Source organism: Pristiophorus japonicus, chromosome 7, assembly GCF_044704955.1.
Source record: "Pristiophorus japonicus isolate sPriJap1 chromosome 7, sPriJap1.hap1, whole genome shotgun sequence".
Lineage (NCBI taxonomy): Eukaryota > Metazoa > Chordata > Chondrichthyes > Pristiophoridae > Pristiophorus > Pristiophorus japonicus.
The window spans coordinates 168,594,241-168,615,032 of NC_091983.1; the positions used below are offsets into that span (position 1 = coordinate 168,594,241).

Below are 20,792 nucleotides of genomic sequence, written 5' to 3' on the forward strand. Positions count from 1 at the left end.
TGGATCAACTGGGCTTGTATTCACTGGAGTTCAGAAGAATGAGAGGGGATCTCATAGAAACGTTTAAAATTCTGACGGGTTTAGACAGGTTAGATGTAGGAAGAATGTTCCCAATGTTGGGGAAGTCCAGAACCAGGGGTCACAGTCTAAGGATAAGGGGTAAGCCATTTAGGACCAAGATGAGGAGAAACCTCTTCACCCAGAGAGTGGTGAACCTGTGGAATTCTCTACCACAGAAAGTTGTTGAGGCCAATTCACTAAATATATTCAAAAAGGAGTTAGATGTAGTCCTTACTACTAGGGGGATCAAGGGGTCTAGTGAGAAATCAGGAATAGGGTACTGAAGTTGCATGTTCAGCCATGAACTCATTGAATGGCGGTGCAGGCTCGAAGGGCCGAATGGCCTAGTCCTGCACCTATTTTCTATGTTTCTATGTTTCTACCAACGTCAGTGTTCTCGCTCAGGCCAGCATCAAAGCATTGACCGCACTCGATCAGCTCAGATGGACGGGCCACATCATCCGCATGCCTGATACGAGACTCCCAAAACAAGTGCTCTACTCTGAGTTCCAGGTGGGCAGAGGAAACGCTTCAAGGACACCCTCAAAGCCTCCTTGAAAAAGTGCAACATCCCCACCAACATCTGGGAGTCCCTGGCCCAAGACCGCTCAAAGTGGAGGAGAGGCATCTCGGAAGGCATCGAACACCTCTAGTCTCTTCGCCGGGAGCAAGCGGAAGCCAAGTACAAACAGCAGAAGGAGCGCCCGACATCCCAAGCCCCCCACCCACCCCTCCCTTCAACCACTGTCTGCCCCACCTGTGACCGAAACGGTCGATCCCGCATTGGACTCATCAGTCACCTAAGAACTCATATTAGTATGGAAGCAATTCATCCTCGACTCCGAGGGAGTGCCTAAGAAGAGAAGATATTCCAATGTGGCCTGCAGCTCACTAACCTTATTTACCATGCTTTGTCCATTTACACACATGCACTGTAAACCTTTCTTAGACCACCTTGTATTCTCTTAGTTTGACTCCACCTAATAATGTATTATTTTTTACTGGCGTGCTATCTGTCTCTTCCCATCCTTTGTGCAACTTGTTTGTCCTTTCTAATGGTACATCCTGGTGCCCATCCCCCTGACAAATTAATCAAACTAAAGAAATCCTCAGCCTGCCTCCTAGGTAGAAGCAGAGGGAAAGCAGCCAGTCATTGAATGACATTGTCATTTAAGTTCACTTTTCATAAAAAGCTTTTACTACAATGTGAAGCTTTTAGCTTCTGCTAGAACATTTTTAATACTGTTGTCTGGGCCCGCAGTTGAAATTTGATATACTATCAATGCTGTCATATCCAAATATACTTTATTGTGGACTTGCTCTCTGAGTGATGTTGCTGCAATTTGTGCTAACCACTCACTTTTAACATGAAGGATAGTTGGAGTACAACCCTTAGCGTTCAGTCTTGAACCTATGGGTTCTTTCATTGAAAATAATTACTTTGCTTGCTGGCTCAATCATTGATCCTTTTCACCAGAAACTGTAGCCAAGACTCCATTACCTTAGGGAAATTGTGGTGTTAAAGATTAGTTTTATTCTCTTGACTAGGTGTCCCACTTGGTTGGTTTGTACTTCTTGCATAAATAGGATTTTTGTCAGTTTAGACATTTTTCATTTGAGAATAAGATTTCAGTAAATTTGCTATTTGTTGGTACGGTAGGGCCATTGGAGAGCACAGAGAGATTATTCCTCTTGCGCTGTTACTATTTTTTGATGCTACATGCAAAGCATTCCTCTTGAGTCCCACTACAGTGCAGTCACCAGGAGCAGTGTACATGCTTTCACTGAAGGATTAATGGGGTGGAATTTGCAGTGAGTAATAACGGCGAACTAACAGCATTCACTGTTATTACCCCTTTGAAACTGACCAGGATTAGCGCATGCGCATCTAAATGCGAAATTCCTGAAGTTGGGGTCAGTCATTCACTGCTCTGACGCAGGCTGCGCTGTGGACCCCTCCTTTCCCCTCCACTCCCCCATAGCTGGCAATCCATGAAATCAATGAACTGACAAAAACTTGGACTTTTCCGCAGTAGTATCCCTGTTAAATATCACATTAAAAGTTAGGCCTTGTTGGATATGGGGTTTTAACAGTGTATTAACTGCTAAACAAACATTATGTATGGCCCTGAAAAGCTATTTTAATTTTGTCGTATCAAATTTCTCATGATAAAAATTACAATTTCTAAGAAATTAAAAAATATATATTTTTTAAAGTTTGTTCATGATATTTTGGGTTTTATCTGTGAGAGCCCCAATCTTTGTTTTGCTCTCTAACGTTTTTAAAAAGTCAGGATAAAAGCAGGTTCTCATTCCCTGTCTGAGACTTCTGCAATGTGATTGGCTGCTTAGACAGCTTGTTGACATCACGGCAGATTGCATTAGGGAATCCCCACTAGACCTGGGTGCCATGGTACATCAGTTGCTATTGAGGGAGTGCAGCGAAGGTTCACCAGACTGATTCCCAGGATGGCGGGACTGACGTATCAAGAAAGACTGGATCAACTGGGCTTGTATTCACTGGAGTTCAGAAGAATGAGAGGAGATCTCATAGAAACGTTTAAAATTCTGACGGGTTTAGACAGGTTAGATGCAGGAAGAATGTTCCCCATGTTGGGGAAGTCCAGAACCAGGGGTGACAGTCTAAGGATAAGGGGTAAGCCATTTAGGACCGAGATGAGGAGAAACTTCTTCACCCAGAGAGTGGTGAACCTGTGGAATTCTCTACCACAGAAAGTTGTTGAGGCCAATTCACTAAATATATTCAAAAAGGAGTTAGATGTAGTCCTTACAACTAGGAGGATCAAGGGGTATGGCGAGAAAGCAGGAAGGGAGTACTGAAGTTGCATGTTCAGCTATGAACTCATTGAATGGTGGTGCAGGCTCGAAGGGCCGAATGGCCTACTCCTGCACCTATTTTCTATGTTTCTGTTTCTGTACTGCACTGAAATCACTTGCGCGTCGAAAAAGGCAAACTTGTCGCCACAGGGATCGCTCTGTGGGCAGCTTGCTTTGGGATAGCGGTGAACGCCATTGCTTCGCCACTGACCGCAAATTCCGGGCCAATGTCTTGCACTGACAAGATACTGTGATCAGTGGTTTGGTGCTGCTGTGCTCCAAGCTGGCCTGAAGATGCAGGTCCTCAGACCCTTCCTCTCCTCCCTTGCCTCAGCTTCTCCACCACCTTTTTTTTTCTCTCATTTGAAAGAGGCCGCTGAATGAATAAGGGAGGGTGTTAAACTTGGCTTATGTGGCTATGATTTTACTTGTTCTTTGAAAATCAGCTTCCACATTAAAAAAAATAGCTCAAACTGTCTCTCTCTCTGCTCTGATGTGGCTCAAAACAACTGCAGTGTCTACAGACATTTCAAATGCTGTAGCTATTAGTTGGAGTCTTAATGCTGCCTGTTTTGGTGAAAAAAACTAAAGGTGCTCTTCAGAATGAGCTGATAAATAAAATGAAGGAAAATCACTTCTTGACAGTGCAGGATGAGGAGTTCTTCAAGCTACATTGTTCCGAGGTGGTTTCCTCTGTGGAATAATAGTAAATTAATGTCAAACTTCTTTTAAAGAATGAGGCAGATATTCTAATATTTCTTGCAAAGCAAATGTAGGCAATAAATTGTCACAATTTTGTTGTACTGCATAATATTCCTGAAAATATTCCTGGTTGATCAAGCAAATCTACCCAGTTACCTATCTAATCACAGAAACCATACAAGCTAATGTTTAACTAAATTTGATTGTGCTTGAGTTGCAAAACTTTGAGAATCCACAGAAACAACTCATAATTGATGAATCTTTGGCAGAATTGTCCAATATTTTATCCACATGTGGCTAATTGGGAATCCGGATGCATTTTTGATTAGTAAATAAAAAATGTGTAGTACACCATTGTTGGGCATGTGATTTCAATACTCATTCACAGGGCATGTGCATCTGTAGTTTAATCTTTTTGTGTGTATGTTGGTAAAATACTAACTCAAAAGGCAGTGAGCGAGTGTGTTCTTTACTTCCCCAATTACTGCTTATTGGTTGTCTGATAAAATGATGCAGTCTAAAGATAAGGGGTAAGCCATTTAGGACCAAGATGAGGAGAAACTTCTTCACTTAGAGAGTTGTTAACCTGTGGAATTCTCTATCGCAGAGAGTTGTTGATGCCAGTTGGTTGGATATATTCAAGAGGGAGTTAGATATGGCCTTTACGACTAAAGGGTTCAAGGGGTCTGGAGAGAAAGCGGGAAAGGGGTACCGAGGTGAATGATCAGCCATGATCTTATTGAATGGAGGTGCGGGCTCGAAGGGCGAAATGGCCTACTCCTGCACCTAGTTTCTATGTTTCTATGCAACATGGTTGAAAATGCTGGATTTAAGAACTAAGGAAATACCAGCAACATTGTATCTGATAGGGAGCTGTCATCTTGGTTTGCTTGACCAATCATAAATAACAGCTCAGGGTCAGCAGTGGAAAGCATAGCTGGCAGCTCCAGCAGGGCACGTCATGGCAAAGGTTAAGCAGCATCCAACTGTATTCTGGATGGAGAGCAGGGACAGGTCTGTGCAAGCCCACATTCCCAGTAGTCACTCTGATGAATTCAAAGTACCGCTTGCAACTGCTGGACTAGAAGCTACACTAATTCATGCCAGAATTCCAAAATTTAGTGAACGAGAAAGACTGCAAAGTTCTGTACTGAATGGTGGTAAATATTTGTTAAGTAAATATACACATAAGAACATAAAAAAATAGGAACAGGAGTAGGCCATTTGGCCCCTCGAGCCTGCTCCGCCATTCAATAAGATCATGGCTGATCTGATCATGGACTCAGTTCCACTTTCCTGCCCGCTCCCCATAATCCTTTATTCCCTTATCACTCAAAAATCTGTATCTCCGCCTTAAATATATTCAATGACCCAGCCTCCACAGCCCTCTGGGGCAGAGAATTCCATAGATTTACAACCGTCTGAGAGAAGAAATTCCTCGTCATCTCAGTTTTAAATGGGTGACCCCTTATTCTGAGACTATGTCCCCTAGTTTTAGTTTCCCCTATGAGTGGAAATATCCTCTCTGCATCCACCTTGACGAGACCCCTCATTATCTTATATGTTTCGATAAGATCACCTCTCATTCTTCTGAACTCCAATGAGTATAGACCCAACCTACTCAATCCAACTTCATAAGTCAAACCCCTCATCTCCGGAATCAACCTAGTGAACCTTCTTTGAACAGCCTCCAATGCAAGTATATCCTTCCTGAAATACGGAGACCAAAACTGCACGCAATACTCCAGGTGTGGCCTCACCAATACCCTGTACAGTTGTAGCAGGATTTTTCTGCTTTTATACTCTATCCCCCTTCCAATAAAGGTCAACATTCCATTTGCCTTCCTGATTACTTGCTGTACCTGCATACTAACTTTTTGTGTTTCATGCACAAGGACCCCCAGATCCCTTTGTACTGCAGCACTTTGCAATTTTTCTCCATTTAAATTATAATTTGATTTTTTATTTTTTCTGCCACATTTTCCCACATTATGGGCCCAAGTTTCCACATGATTTGCGCCTGATTTTTAGGAGCAACTGGTGGAGAACGGACTATCTTAGAAATCGGAATTCTCCACATTTTTTTTTCTGCAGTTCTAGTCAGGTAGAACAGTTCTACTTCGGAACAGAATTTTTTCTTCAAACAGAATGCCTTCTGGAAATCCAAATACACCACATCCACTGGTTCCCTCCTGATCCACCCTGCTTGTTACATTCTCAAAGAACTCCAGCAAATTTGTCAAACAGAACTGAAAAAACCTGTTCTACACATTAAAAAATCAGGCGCAGGTTACAAATTAGGCGTCCAGAACGAGGTGGGGGGGGGGAAGGGAAGTCATTAAATTCTACAATCAATCCTTATTTATACTTCTACAAATATTATACAAATAAATCCAACCTGAATAAACATTTATAAGCAAAGAAAAAATTAAATAAACCATCTTCCTACCTGTGTGAAAGTGCTTCAGGCACAGAGAATGCTGAATGCTGAATGCTGCAGTCAGCCTGAGGCGCCCGTTCTTCCCGCGGGGGGGGGGGGAGGAGGAGGAGGCGCCCGTTCTTCCCGCGGGGGGAGGAGGGGAGGCGCCCGTTCTTCCCGCGGTGGGGGGGGGGGTGGAGGCGCCCGTTCTTTCACGTGGGGGGGGGAGGAGTCTCCCGTTCTTCCCGCAGGGGGGAGGAGGCACCCGTTCTTCCCATGCGGGGGGAGGAGGGGGGGGGGGAAGGTGCCCGTTATTCCCGCGTGGGGGGGGGGGGGGAAAAGAGGAGAGGAGGCGCCCGTTCTTTCCCGAGGGGGGGGGGAGGCGCCTGTTCTTGCCATGGGGGGAGGAGACAGTGAGAAGGCTGCATGTGCTGATGGCAATGTTTTCAAAAATTAAACAGCTACAAAGAACTACAAAAATGGCCGAGTGCCAATGTTTTTCTCACACTGAGCATGCGCGAACGCTCCAACGCGCACGCGCAGCGTTGCCGGCAGGAAAAAAACAAATTTAAATAGTACCCGCCCCCTCCCACTTACAAAATCGGCCCAAGTGTAGGCTCCGCCCCCCTGGGCGCCGCGCCAGGCAGACAAGGAGCTGCAGAACGCTCCAGAATCGCGAGGTTTTTTTTAGGCGCGAAAAACGGGCGCCCAGCTCGGAGGGGCGCCCGTTTTTTATCGTGTGGAAACTTGGACCCAAAATTCCATCTGCCAAATTTTTGCTCACTCACTTAGCCTGTCTATATCTCTTTGCAGATTTTTTGCTTCCTCCTCACAATTTGCTTTCCCACCAATGTTTGTATCATCAGCAAACTTGGCTACATTACAATCGGTCCCTTCAAGTCATTAATATAGATTGTAAATAGTTGAGGCCCCGGCACCGATCCCTGCGGCACCCCACTAGTTACTGTTTGCCAACTGGAAAATGACCTATTTATCCCGACTCTCTGTTAGCCAATCCTCTATCCATGCTAATATATTACCACCAACCCCGTGAGCTTTTATCTTGTGCAGTAATCTTTTATGCGGCACCTTATCGAATGCCTTCTGGAAATCCAAATATACCACATCCACTGGTTCCCTCCTGATCCACCCTGCTTGTTACATTCTCAAAGAACTCCAGCAAATTTGTCAAACATGATTTCCCTTTCATAAAACCATGCTGACTCTGCTTGATTGTATTATGCTTTTCCAATTGTCTGCTACTGCTTCCTTAATAATGGACTCCAGCATTTTCCCAACGACAGATGTTCGGCTAACTGGTCTATAGTTTCCTGCTTTCTGTCTGCCTCCTTTTTTAAATAGGAGCATTACATTTGCGGTTTTCCAATCCGCTGGGATCTCCCCAGAATCCAGGGAATTTTGGTTGATTACAACTAATGCATCCACTATCACTGCAGCCACTTCTTTTAAGACCCAGGATGTAAGTATCAGGTCCAGATGACTTTGTCTGCCTTTAGTCCCATTATATTACCAAGTACTACTACTTTAGTGATAGTGGTTGTATTAAGTTCCTCCCTCCCCATAGCCCCTTGATTATCCACTATTGGATGTTTTTAGTGTCTTCTAACGTGAAGGCCGATACAAATTATGAAGTACATCTACCTGTATTGCATGTAAGGCATTTTTTACTAAAATTAGTACATGTGGCATGTCATTATAGCCACACTTGTGGGAAAGTGGAGTTCAGGTCGAAGATCAGTCATGATCATATTGAATGGTGGAGCAGGCTCCTGATTCTTATGGCTTGCTCCTGATTCTTATGTTTTTAGTTCAGTGTTGTTCATTAGAATTATAGGAATTTTACCCAGAGCTATGACAAATATTTACTTGAAGTGTTTAAAAAAAACACTTTATCCTGCATCAAGTGCACTGTACTTGAGTGCATTTGATAGATGCAAGCTATGGATTACTTTTATTTTTACCAAGTAAGCTTTGCACCTTCATTAGGAATTAGCTGCTCTTTGACTAATGGCATCTGTGTTTTCCTTGTAACAGAAAATCATCAACAAAGCTGCTTTTCCTGTTTTGATTCTCCATGTAATACTTTTACTGTTTTTAATTTGTTATGCTTTGTCAATCAATATAATTGGTATGGTCTTTTCTAACTAGCTCTTGTACAGCTGTATATAGCAGAAACATCATGACAGTAGGATAAATACAACACTCACCCTTTTTCATACTGTATTAAGCAGCTGTCCTGTCCATAATAATAGCTGTTAAATAAGATAATCGGATATGCATCTTAAGGAAACAAACCAAGCAGCAAATACCTATTTGTGAAACCAAGTTGATTGTTTCTTGCAAAGAATGTTTTGCTACCAACAGACTTTCTATTTAAACATAAGAAATAGGAGCAAGAGTAGGCCATTTGGTCCCTTGTGCCTGCTCTGCCATTCACTAAAATCATGGCTGATCTTTGTGGTTTGTGATCTCCCTGCTTCCTCGACCAGATTTTGAGGCAGCGTAATATTTGCCTGTCATGCAACAGAGGAGATATAAAAAAGGGACTAAGAAGGACAAAGAGAGATTGAGAATAGGTTAGCGGCTAACTTAAAAGGGAAACCAAAGGTCTTTATAAACTTATAAATAGTAAAAGGCTTGTCAATGGAAGGGTGGGGCCGATAAGGGACCAAAAAGGAGATCTTTTTATGGAGGCAGTGGCCATGGTTGAGGTACTAAGGGCCCAAGTTTCCACATGATTTGCACCTGATTTTTAGGAGCAACTGGTGGAGAATGGGACTATCTTAGAAATCGCAATTCTCCACTTTTTTTTTCTGCAGTTCTAGCCAGGTAGAACAGTTCTACTTTGGAACAGAATTTTTTCTTCAAAAGGGGGCGTGTCCGGCCACTGACTCCTGATTTCAAAGTTTCCACAGTGAAAACGTACTCCAAACTAAGTTAGAATGGAGCAAGTGAAGATTTTTGTAGAACTGAAAAAACCTGTTCGACACATTAAAAAATCAGGCGCAGGTTACAAATTAGGCGTCCAGAACGAGGTGGGGGGGTGGGGGAAGGGAAGTCATTAAATTCTACAATAAATCCTTATTTATACTTCTACAAATATTATACAAATAAATCCAACCTGAATAAACATTTATAAGCAAAGAAAAGATTAAATAAACCATCTTCCTACCTGTGTGAAGGCACGGAGAATGCTGCAGTCAGCCTGAGGCGCCCGTTTTTTCCCGCGGGGGGGGGGGAGGGGGAGGAGGAGGAGGAGGAGGAGGCGCCCGTTCTTTCCCGCGGGGGGGGGGGGAGGAGGCGCCCGTTCTTCCCGCGTGGGGGGGGGGGGGGGGAGGCGGCGCCCGTTCTTCCCGCGGGGGGGGGGGGGGTAGGAGGCGCCCATTCTTTCCCGCGGGGGGGGGGGGGGGTAGGAGGCGCCCGTTCTTTCCCGTGGGGGGGGGGGCGGAGGCGCCCGTTCTTCCCGCGGGGGGGGGGGGGGGGGGAGAGGAGGCGCCCATTATTTCCCGCGGGGGGGGGGGGGGGAGGCACCCGTTCTTCCCGCGGGGGGGGGAGGAGATGCCCGTTCTTCCCGCGGTGGGGGGGGGAGGAGGAGAGGATACAGTGAGAAGGCTGCAAGTGCTGATGGCAATGTGTTTTTGTTTAAAAAAAATGTCCAAAAATTAAACAGCTGCAAAGAACTACAAAAATGGCCGAGTGCCAATGTTTTTTTCACACTGCGCGTGCGTGAACGCTCCAACGCGCACGCGCAGCGTTGCCGGCAGGAAAAAAACTAATTTAAATAGTACCCGCCCCCTCCCACTTACAAAATCGGCGTGATTGTAGACTCCGCCCCCCTGGGCGTCACGCCAGGCAGACAAGGAGCTGCAGAACGCTCCAGAATAGCGAGTTTTTTTTTAGGCGCCGTTTTAGGCATGAAAAATGGGCGCGCAGCTCGGAGGGGCGCCCGTTTTTTATCGTGTGGAAACTTGGGCCCTAAATGTGTACTTTGCATCTGTCTTCACCAAAGCCAATGTAGCTGTAAAGGAGAGGAGGTGGTAGCGATTTTGGTTATGATTTAAAAAAAAGGAGGCACTTAAAAGATTGGCAGTCCTCAAGTGGAAAAGTCACCCAGTCTATGGGATGCTTCCTAGGTTGCTGAGGGAAGTAATGGTGGAAATTGCGAAGGCTTTGGCCACAATCTTCCAATCCTCCTTGGATATGGGAATGGTGCTCGGCCAGTCAGTCTAACATTGGTGGTGCGAAAACCTTTAGAGAGAATAATTCAGAACAAAATAAATTGGCATTTGGAAAGGTATGGGCTAATTAATTAAAGTCAGCACAGATTTGTTAAAGGCAAATCGTGTTTGACGAACTTGATTGAATTATTTGATGAAGTAATAAAGAGGGTTGATGAGGGTAATGCGGTTGATGTTGTGTATATGGACTTCAAAAGGCGTTTGACAACGTACCACATGATGGATTGTTAGCAAAATTAAAGCCCAAGGAATGAAAGGGACAGTGGCAGAGTGAATAGGAAACTGGCTAAGGGGCAAAAAGCAGATAGTCATGGTAAATGGTGTTGCCCAGAGGTTGGTATTAGGACCACTGCTCTTTCTAATATATTAATGACCTGGACTTGGGTATACAGGGCATAATTTCAAAGTTTTCAGATGACTCAGAAATGTGGCAAACAATGAGGCAGATAGTCGCAGACTTCAGGAGGACATAGCATATATAGAACGATACAGCACAGAAGGCCATTTGGCACATTGTGCCTCTGCTGCATCTTTGATAGAGCTATCCAATTAATTCCTTTTGAATGTTACTATTGAATCTGCTTCCACCACCATTTCAGGCATTGCATTCCAGATCACAACAACTTGCTTTGTAAAAAAAACGTTTCCTCATGTCGCCTCTGGTTCTTTTGACAATCAACTTCAATCTGTGTCCTCTGGTTACTGACCCTTATCCCACTGACAACAGTTTCTCCTTATTTACTCTATTAAAACCTTTCATGATTTTGAACACCTCTAACAAGTCTCCTCTTCACTTTCTCTGTTCTAAGGAGAACAACCCTAGCTTTTCCAATCTCTCCACATAACTGAAGTCCTTCATCCCTGGTGCAATTCTAGTAAATCTCCTCTGCACCCTCCACAAGGCCTTGACATCCTTCCCAAAGAGTCGTGCTCAGAATTGAGCACAACACTCCAGGTGAGGCCTAACCAATGTTTTATGCAGCTTTAGCATAACTGACTTGCTTTTGTACTCTACGCCTCTATTAATAAAGCTAAGGATCCTATATGCTTTTTAAACCATCTTTTTAACTTGTTCTGTCACCTTCAAAGGTTTGTGTATGTGCACCCTCAGGTCTCTCTGTTCCTGCACCCCCTTGAAAATTGTACCATTTAGTTCACATTGCCTCTCCTCATTCCTACAAAAATATATATCACTTTACATTTGCTCCCAGAGGCCTAAAGCTTCAAAGATGGAACAACATCCCTTGATCAACGATACTGTCTGTTTCCCGCGCCCCCCCCAAGATTTACTAGTTATGTGGCATCAGCATGAGGTTCAGAACAGCGCAACAATTGGCACATGTTTTGCTTTCCAATTGTGTTGTTTGATGTTGCTGGGAAGATACTGGCCTTGTGACAATGGGTTACTGCCAAGCTGGTGGCCTTTGTGGAACAAGTGTCGGGGGCTCTGTGCTCAGACTGAATAAGGATTTTGCTGACTCTGTGGGGCTGCCGATATGGGAGTTAATATGGCCAGTAATTGCCTTGCCTCTGCAGGTGAAGTCATGAGCAGCAAGCGGCTTCCAACTTCAGCTTATTTATCACTAAGCAGCAGCCTTTCAAGTTAACTGTAAAGGGAAGAAAAGCTGTTCGATGAAAGCAGAAAACCTTTAATGCGGCACTTGAAGCCTCTTTGGAGTAATCAAGAGCTGTGATAAATGATAATGCAGCCCATTATGCGGCCTGGAGACTGATGAGACTACATGAATCAGTAGGTTGTGTTCATCTGTAAGGTAGTGCAATTATATAAAAACAATTACATGAAAATGATCATTAATTTGTTTTTTGTTTGGCCAAACTTTGTTTTCGATGGTTCTTCTGGGCGAGTGACTATAATTGGCACAGTCACTGCTCTCCAGAAGTGTGCTGCACAGATAGAAGGTCTTAATGAGCCAGTTCAGTGGGAGGAAGTGGACTTTGCAGTGTATTGCCTGACCAATGGTAAGGTAGCAGGCATGGATGATATTCACACCAAATTCTTAAACCTGTTCTAAATGAGGGTGCGAATGGTGGGGGAATTAAATGATCTTGGAAAGCAGTAGCAGGAACCACCACCTCAAGGTGCTGCCCTTCTGAAGCAAGTGAAAAGGAGGTATACATATATCTGTAGCCTTCCAGAGTTCATTTATGGTTTCTATGCCTGAAAGAGGATCCTAGTGAGCCCAAAAACTACCAATAAATCTCACCGATAACTGGCACTTTTAAAATGATTCTTCAGGTTTTGTGGCATGCATTTCTGATGGTTTGGTTTCCTGCAGAACAGTCAGAAAGGAATACGGTGATTTTTGCTCTTGTGGGGAATTAATGGCTTTATATGAGATTGTTGGATGTCATAAGGCTCAGAGAAAAAGCATTTGCCTTTTTTATTGATTATCTTTGAAACTTTTGATCTAGTGCTAATGAAAAAGCTAGAAAGTTGGGCTGGACTTTCCACTTCACATCACCCATCTATCGCCCAAAACGGACCTCTATCGCCCATTTTGAGGAAAAAGTGGAAACTAGGCCCAAAACATTGCTGGAAAGACAGGTACCCAAGTTTCGGTTCACTTCGCCGAAATGATGGGCGAACTGATCGCCCACACAAGGTTCATCCCAAGTTTCGGCACCGAGCCTGCACTTTGCTGGACTGATGCAAGGCCGAAAAGATCGCTGAGAAATAGTTGCTTTTCCTGGGCTTAACAGAACGAAATGGGCACTACGGAAGCCATTTTGAAGATCACAGAAAGGGTGGAGGCAACAGAAAAAAAGGAGCTAAATAGTTGAGTTATTAGAGTTACTTATAGATCGATCAACTCAGAATATTATATTAGGGTATATATATATATTGATATTAGGTATTGTATATACATTTTTGGGGGTGAAAAGTGCTTTTATAGATAGTGAAAATAATTATTGATATTGTTGGGAACTATTAGACTGACTGGTATACAGTGTAGAGCGAGTAGTGATTAGAGAGTAGAGAGATTAGTTTAATTTAGTGAAAGTAATTATTGATAGTGAAGTGGGGCCTATGCTTTCCCTGCCTTTAATTGCAACTGCTCACACACTGGTTACTGAAAGGATCAATCGAAGAGGTGGCAGAGTAATGCGTAGACGGAAACAAAGACAGAGGAGGAGACTGTACAGCCAACGAAGGTACTTGGAAAAGCAATCTTTCCTGAACTTATCTGAAAACGCTTGTCTTAGGAGGCTGCGATTCCGGAAGGAGGTCATCGATGAGGTATGCCAACTCGTCAAGGGTGATCTGCAGCCTTCCAGCACCATCAGAACCGCACTGTCCGTTGTGATGACAGTTACTGCTGTCCTAGCCTTCTACGCATCGGGATCTTTTCAGGCTTCAGCTGGCGACATTTGTCATATCTCTCAGCACGCTACACACTGCTGCATTCAACAGGTGACTGAAGCCCTTTACGCTCGCAGGATGGACTTCATAAGCTTCCCAATGACCAGGGAGGCACAGACCGAGAGGGCTTTGGGTTTCTACAGAATATCACACTTCCCCAAGGTACAGGGAGCAATAGACTGCACGCACATTGCCCTGAAAGCCCCCTTAAAGAACGCGAAGGTGTTTCGTAACAGAAGGGGGTTCCACTCCCTAAATGCGGCTTGTTGTCGACCACAACCAAATAATCATGACAGTAAATGCTACATTTCCTGTCAGCATCCATGATGCACACATCCTACGTAAGAGTGCTATCCCTGACCGGTTTGTCAATCAGCCAGAAGGTCACGGTTGGATGCTGGGGGATAAAGGCCTTGCCAGTTGGCTCATGAGCCCTCTGCGTAATCCCGTCACTGAAGCAGAGAAGCGTTATAATGAAAGTCACATAGCAATATGCAACATTGTTGAAAAGATAACTGGAGTCCTAAAGCAGCGCTTCAGATACCTGGATCATTCTGGTGGCAGCCTACAGTTCTACCTTGACCAGGTCGCTGAGTTTATTGTGGTGTGTTGCATGCTGCATAACCTAGCTAGAAGGAGAGGATAAGTAATGCCAGATCGGGCTGCAGGTCCACCTCCAGAAAGAAGGGAGACGGAAGAGCCAGCCGGCAAGGATGAAGAAGAGGAGGCAGACGAGAACCTAGAGGAGCGCAATCAGCTTGGCGATCTAGCACAGATACCACCACCCCCCTCCCAAAGACCAGTACCCAGTGGCAGTTACATGGCTGCTAAGCTGTTACGTCAGCAGTTCATATATGAACTCATTGCATGAACTTTCAATGTAGATATTCACACTTTTCACTTAGTTAGGGTTAATCAAAAGTTTAACTTGCGTGGGGTTTCATTTTTGTCTCGCCTGCACTGGCCTGGCATCTGCATTAATGCGTAGCTTAAGTAAAGTACGGCTATAATAAAAGACTGAACAAATAATGAACAACTGTAAATATGATATATGAAAATGTTATCCTTAATTTAATTAATGGAACTAAGAGAGAAGGCACAACAATTGTTGAATTCAATCATTTTTTTTTATTCACACAATGAATTAATTAAAGAAAATTAGTTAACAACACCCTTCCTGCCCCCCAACCCCAAACAACCATGAACAAAACATTAACAATTTAACAATTTCATTGAAAACACCCCCCCCCTCCCTACCTGTGGCCACGTTTCCCTCCAGGTCCTTTCCCACCCCGTGTTCTTACCCCACCCACCCGTTTTGGTCTACGCAGACCGACACGAATGCGGTGTGCAGCACAGGACGGCAAGACTTCCTGCCGTGGCGGAGGTGACGAAGTGGTTGCAGAAGCCTGAGGCTCCACTTCCGAGTCAGGAGGAACTGTGTCCTTCGTACTCGCTTAAGTGCTAGGGGTCTCGCTCCAAGCGACACGACCCCTTGGGGTGCAGCACCGTGTCCAGCCAGCAACGCATGCCGAAGGGCATTGGTTGCGGCGGTCTGTTGGCAGATCACCTCCAACGTCTCCCGTACTATCTCCATTTGCACAGAAGACCAGTTGGAGAAGTTCGTGTTGAACTGGCTCCAGTTTGTGGAGAAACCCTCGAACCCCTGGATAAGGTCGCGACCGATCGCGACCGTCTCCCTGCACAGGGATATCAAGGACTCCGTCCGAGGTAGGCGATTGCTCACTTCGCTGACCCGACCTCCGTGCGGTCAACGCCTGGGTGCAAAATGTCACGCCTTGGCATCGCCACCTGCACACTGGTTGGTCCCGGTGCCTCATCCATCTCAATAGAGATGATGACCGAAGGTTCTTCCCATCCCTCCCCACAAAAATGTTTCATTCTCCTGCTCCTCCTCCTCCTCCTGCTCTTCCTCTTCCTCCACACTAATTTGTTCATCTTCTTCCTCTTCCTTCTCCGAGGTGGTTGCTGCTGATGGTGCAGGAGGAGTGGATGGTTGCAGTGAGACGACCTTCTCAGGTTGACCTTAAAAAGACGAATGACATTTCTAAACAACTTATTAGGACATTAACGGTGATCATTAATAGGAAACATTACATAGCAATAGTTCTCAATAACCCATAACATAACAATAGTTTTCAATACCCCATATGCACAAGGGTTCACCAGGGCTGCCATGACATAATTTGTACATCAAAAGTATATTGCATATTGCATTATAATTACAGGACATTACATGCGTAACTAAGATAGATTTTTAAAATGTCTTTAATAATGTTTGACACATTACACAGTTCCCATTACTCACGAGACTCGAGGCTGGGTTCGTCCACATCACGGGTCGTGACCGAACGGCTGTCATGTCCCACCAGCGCGACTGCAAGCTCCTCAATTTCTGACAGAGGCTGGAGCTGAGCAGAGCCGCCCCCCGGTCCTACTCTGCTCCGAGCGGTTGATAGATATCTTCTTTTTCAAATGAGAAGAGAACATGGCATGGCATAAGCTAATGGACTTGGTAATAAACATTTAAGAATGACAGACTTAAATTCAATGCCAGAGATGCAGTGTTCTATTTTAAAAAATTGCATTGCATTGCATATGAACAATATTTCATAAATATAAAATTCAACTTACTCTTAGGATGCATAAATTAATTCATAATTTAATTAATACAATAAAGAAATAAAATTCAAGCTTCCAATTAAAATTTGCATGCATCATTAAAATATTACATGTATAACATTTGAAATATAACATGTAACTTACTCTGGCTGTTGCCAACAAGCTTTTCCGGCACAGGTCAGGTGTCCGTATCGCGTTTGATGCCGATGACATCGGCAATCTGCTGCCACATTTTGCGGTAGGCACAGGGTGGAGGTTTCCCATGCACACCCCGTGTCAAGTCGTCCCACCTGCCATGGACAATATTTACAAGTGCTTCGTTGGCCTTCTCGCTGAAGAGTTTTGTGCTTTTTCTTTCGGTTTTGCCCTCCATTTTGATATATAATTTTGATAAAGTTTACAAATAATTTTTTAACTTTCGGGCCACTTGCACAATAATAAGTAAAAGAATATAAATTTTTAGAAGTAAAAATAGCTATTTTTGATCTCGAGATATTCAAACAAGCCCAACAAATCTCCTGCCTCTCTGTCTTCCTTCATTCGCTCTGTCTCCACTCTCTCTCTCTCTCTCTCTCTCCCCCTCCCTCTCCCCCTCCCCTCTCTCTCTCTCTCTCTCTCTCTCTCTCTCTCTCTCTCTCTCTCTCTCTCTCTCTCTCTCTCTCTGACCTTCCCTGTGCCTTCTGAGCATGTGTGATGACCCCTGACCTCACAAAATGCAGCAAAGAAAGGCAACCAAAAAAAAAATCCCACACATGCGCAGAATAGCGTTGCTAAGGAAGCGCTTTTTTTTACTTCTGTTTTCGGTGGGCAATCGTGAGATCGCCGAAAAATCACATCGCCCATTTGACATCGCCGGGGTAAGGCCGAGTGGAAAATCGCAAAAGAAAAATGGGCCTTGTCCCGGTGATCAACAAGGCCGAGACGCCCCACATCGCTGGAACAAGGCCCAAACCACCTAGTGGAAAGTATAGCCCAATGGCTTTTCACGGCCAAGTCCTCTGTGTACTGCTGCTTTAAGAACGATGTAAGTTTAGATGAGAAAGGAACTGAACCTCTCTTTCTCAGTAAAAGTAGTCATCATCATCATCATAGGCAGTCCCTCGAAATTGAGGAAGACTTGCTTCCACTCTAAAAGTGAGTTCTCAGGTGACTGTACAGTCCAATGCGGGAATTACAATCTCTGTCACAGGTGGGACAGACAGTGGTTGAAGGAAAGGGTGAGTGGGGAGTCTGGTTTGCCGCATGCTCCTTCCGCTGTCTGCACTTGTTTTCTGCATGCTCTCGGCGACGAGACTCGAGGTGCTCAACACCCTCCTGGCTGCTCTTCCTCCACTTTGGGTGATCTTTGGCCAGGGATTCCCAGATGCCGGTGGGGATGTTGCACTTTATCAAGGAGGCTTTGAGGGTGTCCTTGAAATGTTTCCTCTGCCCACCTGGGGCCCGCTTGCCGTGTAGGAGTTCCAAGTAGAGCGCTTGCTTTGGGAGTCTCGTGTCGAGCATGCGGACGATGTGGCCTGCCCAACGGAGCTGGTCGAGTGCTTCGATGCTGGTGATGTTGGCCTGAGCGAGAACACTGACATTGGTGCATCTATCCTTGCGGAGGCGACGCTGGTGGTACTTCTCCAGCACTTTGAGGTGTACAGTATCACCCATCCTGTTCCATATCGTCATCGATATTTTGGATGGCTTCATTAGGGACAACCTGGAAGTGCATATTCTGGACATTCCTGAGAGGATTATGGTGCTCCATTTCACAGATGTTAATATTGTTGATGGACTCATCTGGGGAACCAGTACTCTGTAGTCAGCATCTTGAACAATGGGCTAACTAAGGAGATTTACAGGTCGGCGCTCTAAGTACGGTATTATGGGTTTTCATGGATCAAGAGAGAACCTTGAAGATATTGATTGATTGGAAGATAGAGGGGCATTGATCTTAATTGTTGATTCATCTGGGCAGTTGGCCTGGACACAATCCTTCGTGCCCACATTTAAAGGGAGCAAAGGCGACTTTACTGTCATTGAAGAAAGATAAAAGACTCAACACGTTAAGCTTGAGGTGTATGACATGAGTCCATAGTTCAGAAGTTTATGACCAGCTTTTATTTAATGAGAGGGGAAGTAGAGGGTTTATGATCAGAGATACAGGATTTAGGGTAAGGGAAGATATAGTGTGCTTCTGCATTACAGAAGTAATGTGTGTCCACAAATCTGCCATTAGAATAAGGCCACCTGTCCCTGTAAAGTAAACATAGAGAGCAGTTCTGTGCATTTGCCCTTGGCATTTAATTGATATTGGCCTCAGCTGATATACAATTATGTTGATTTTCCAGTTGAGGGAGAAGTGGGGAAGGGGGTTGGTGGGCAGTAGGTGATGATCTGCAGAAGGTTTATTTGATTTTGCTTGACCTGAAGCCATAAGATCCTGAGTCGAATGTTGAAGACTCCCAGGAGTACTATTCCCACCTGACTGATTATGACGTGTCCCCACCTCTGATTGATCTATCATGCTGTTGGGACAGGACATAATTGAGAAATGGTAATGGAGGAGTCAGGAGTCACGACTATGTTTGTTGCTGCTTGACTCATCTGTGGGACTGTTCTCCCAATTTGGGTGCCAACCCCCAGATGTTAATCTTCTTTGCAGGATCGACTAGGTTGAGAATTATATAATGCCTGAATTTGCTGCCAAATGTTTATGACTGGCTTGCTTGCTTGGTCACTTCAATCTCAGTGTGGGGCTGGAGTCCCATGTAGGTCAGAACAGGTAGGAGTGGCAGGCTTCCTTCCTCGGTGAACATTAGTGAACTAGTTGGGTATTTACAACTGACCAATTATGACATTTAATTTCACAACTTGTCCATGGTAGGATTTGAACTCAGAACTTCTGGTTGTTAGTCCAGTACCCAAACCATCAGGCTACCAACTCTGTAAACTGATAAATCTCCTTAACATTGTGTATTTTGCATTTGGATTTCTGGATTAGGTTGCAAGGAGACACCAGCACCTGACACAGCATGATGCAAGGTCACTCTCCCAAGACAAAAGCAGTTTTTCTTTTATGTGGTGTAAAGGCATCTAAGGAAAAGTAGAATGCAGTGCTTAAGTTTATGGACCATGACAGAGGTAAGAGAGATTGCTGCTACAAGCACTAAGATTATGGCAAATAAAAAACTGAGAAGCTTTCACTTTTTTAAAAATATTATCAGGAATATAATGTTATATAATCTGAGAGATGATGGCATTTAGCTGCTTCTCTGGACCAGTCTGGGCAATTGATCTTTACAGATAAGCTCGATTGTGTATAATCTTAGAATCTCTTGGAGCACCGTTAGCCAACAATCCAGACAATATTCAGAGGGAAATTTTAAAACACAAAGTACTTTTTGTTATGTATGCAACACCTTGTAACCAGCATTCTACCGCCACCAGAGGGCGCATCTGTTGGAGTCCCAAGGGATCCCAGCATCTCTTTGGAGCACTATATATAAGCAGGCCTCCCATGCTGTGCCAGCACTCTGGAGTCAGAATAACGAGACTAAGGTCACACTTACTCAAGTCTACAGTACTCAGTCACATTGCTTTATTTGAGATGTAACAACTGGTGACGAATAATAGATAATGAACCATCACGTGAAAATGCAGAGAACTATCGGTACCCTGGAGAAATTCTCAAAAGGTGACGATTGGGAAGCCTTCGTGGAGCGACTCGACCAATACTTCGTGGCCAACGAGCTGGAAGGGAATGAGAACGCTGCCAAACGAAGGGTGATCCTCCTCACCGTCTGCGGGACAACAACCTATGGCCTCACGAAGAATCTTCTTGCTCTGGTGAAACCAACAACCAAATCGTATGAAGAACTGTTTACGCTGGTCCGGGAGCACCTAAATCAGAAGGAGAGCGTTCTGATGGCAAGGTATCGATTTTATACATGTCAGCGGTCTGAAGGCCAGCAAGTGGCGAGCTATGTCGCCGAACTGAGGCGCTTTGAAGGACATTGCTAATTCGGTGGATTCCTGGAGCAAATGCTAAGAGACTTTTTTGTGCTTGGCATTGGCCATGAGGTCATCCTTTGCAAACTATTGACTGTTGAAACACTGAACCTGAGCAAAGCCATAATGATAGCCCAGGCATTTATGTCCACCAGCGCTAACACCAAACAAATTTCACAGCATAAAGATGCATCGGCAAGTACTGTACACAAAATACCGTCTTTTTCAGACAGGAATGCATATGGCAGAACGTACAAGTCTGCAGCTGCACGACCTCAGTTGACTCAGAGTCCGCCATCAAGTGTGAATGCAAGGCAATTAACACCTTGGCGCCGTGGAGGTGATCATCAAGCCCATCAATGCCGCTTCAAACACTATGCATGCAAAGGCTGTGGAACAATGGGACACCTCCAGCGAATGTGCAGACGAGCTGAAAACCCTGCAAACCACCACGTTGCAGAGAAAGACCGATCCATAGCGGATCAAACTGAACTAG

General features: G+C 44.7%; 1 protein-coding gene across 3 annotated transcripts in view; it reads left to right on the top strand.

Moving 5' to 3' along the window:
• Positions 1–20,792, top strand: part of rngtt (RNA guanylyltransferase and 5'-phosphatase) — a 522,369-nt gene that overhangs the window by 275,812 nt on the left and 225,765 nt on the right. Inside the window, exon 13 of one of the 3 annotated variants that reach the window (XM_070885555.1) lies at positions 19,290–19,432. The exons of the other annotated variants lie outside the window; for them this stretch is intronic. Coding sequence (XP_070741656.1) covers positions 19,290–19,385 — 96 coding nt within the window. The 3' untranslated portion in view covers positions 19,386–19,432. Of the gene's footprint in view, positions 1–19,289; positions 19,433–20,792 lie in introns of those variants that run through there. 3 annotated transcript variants of the gene reach the window in all.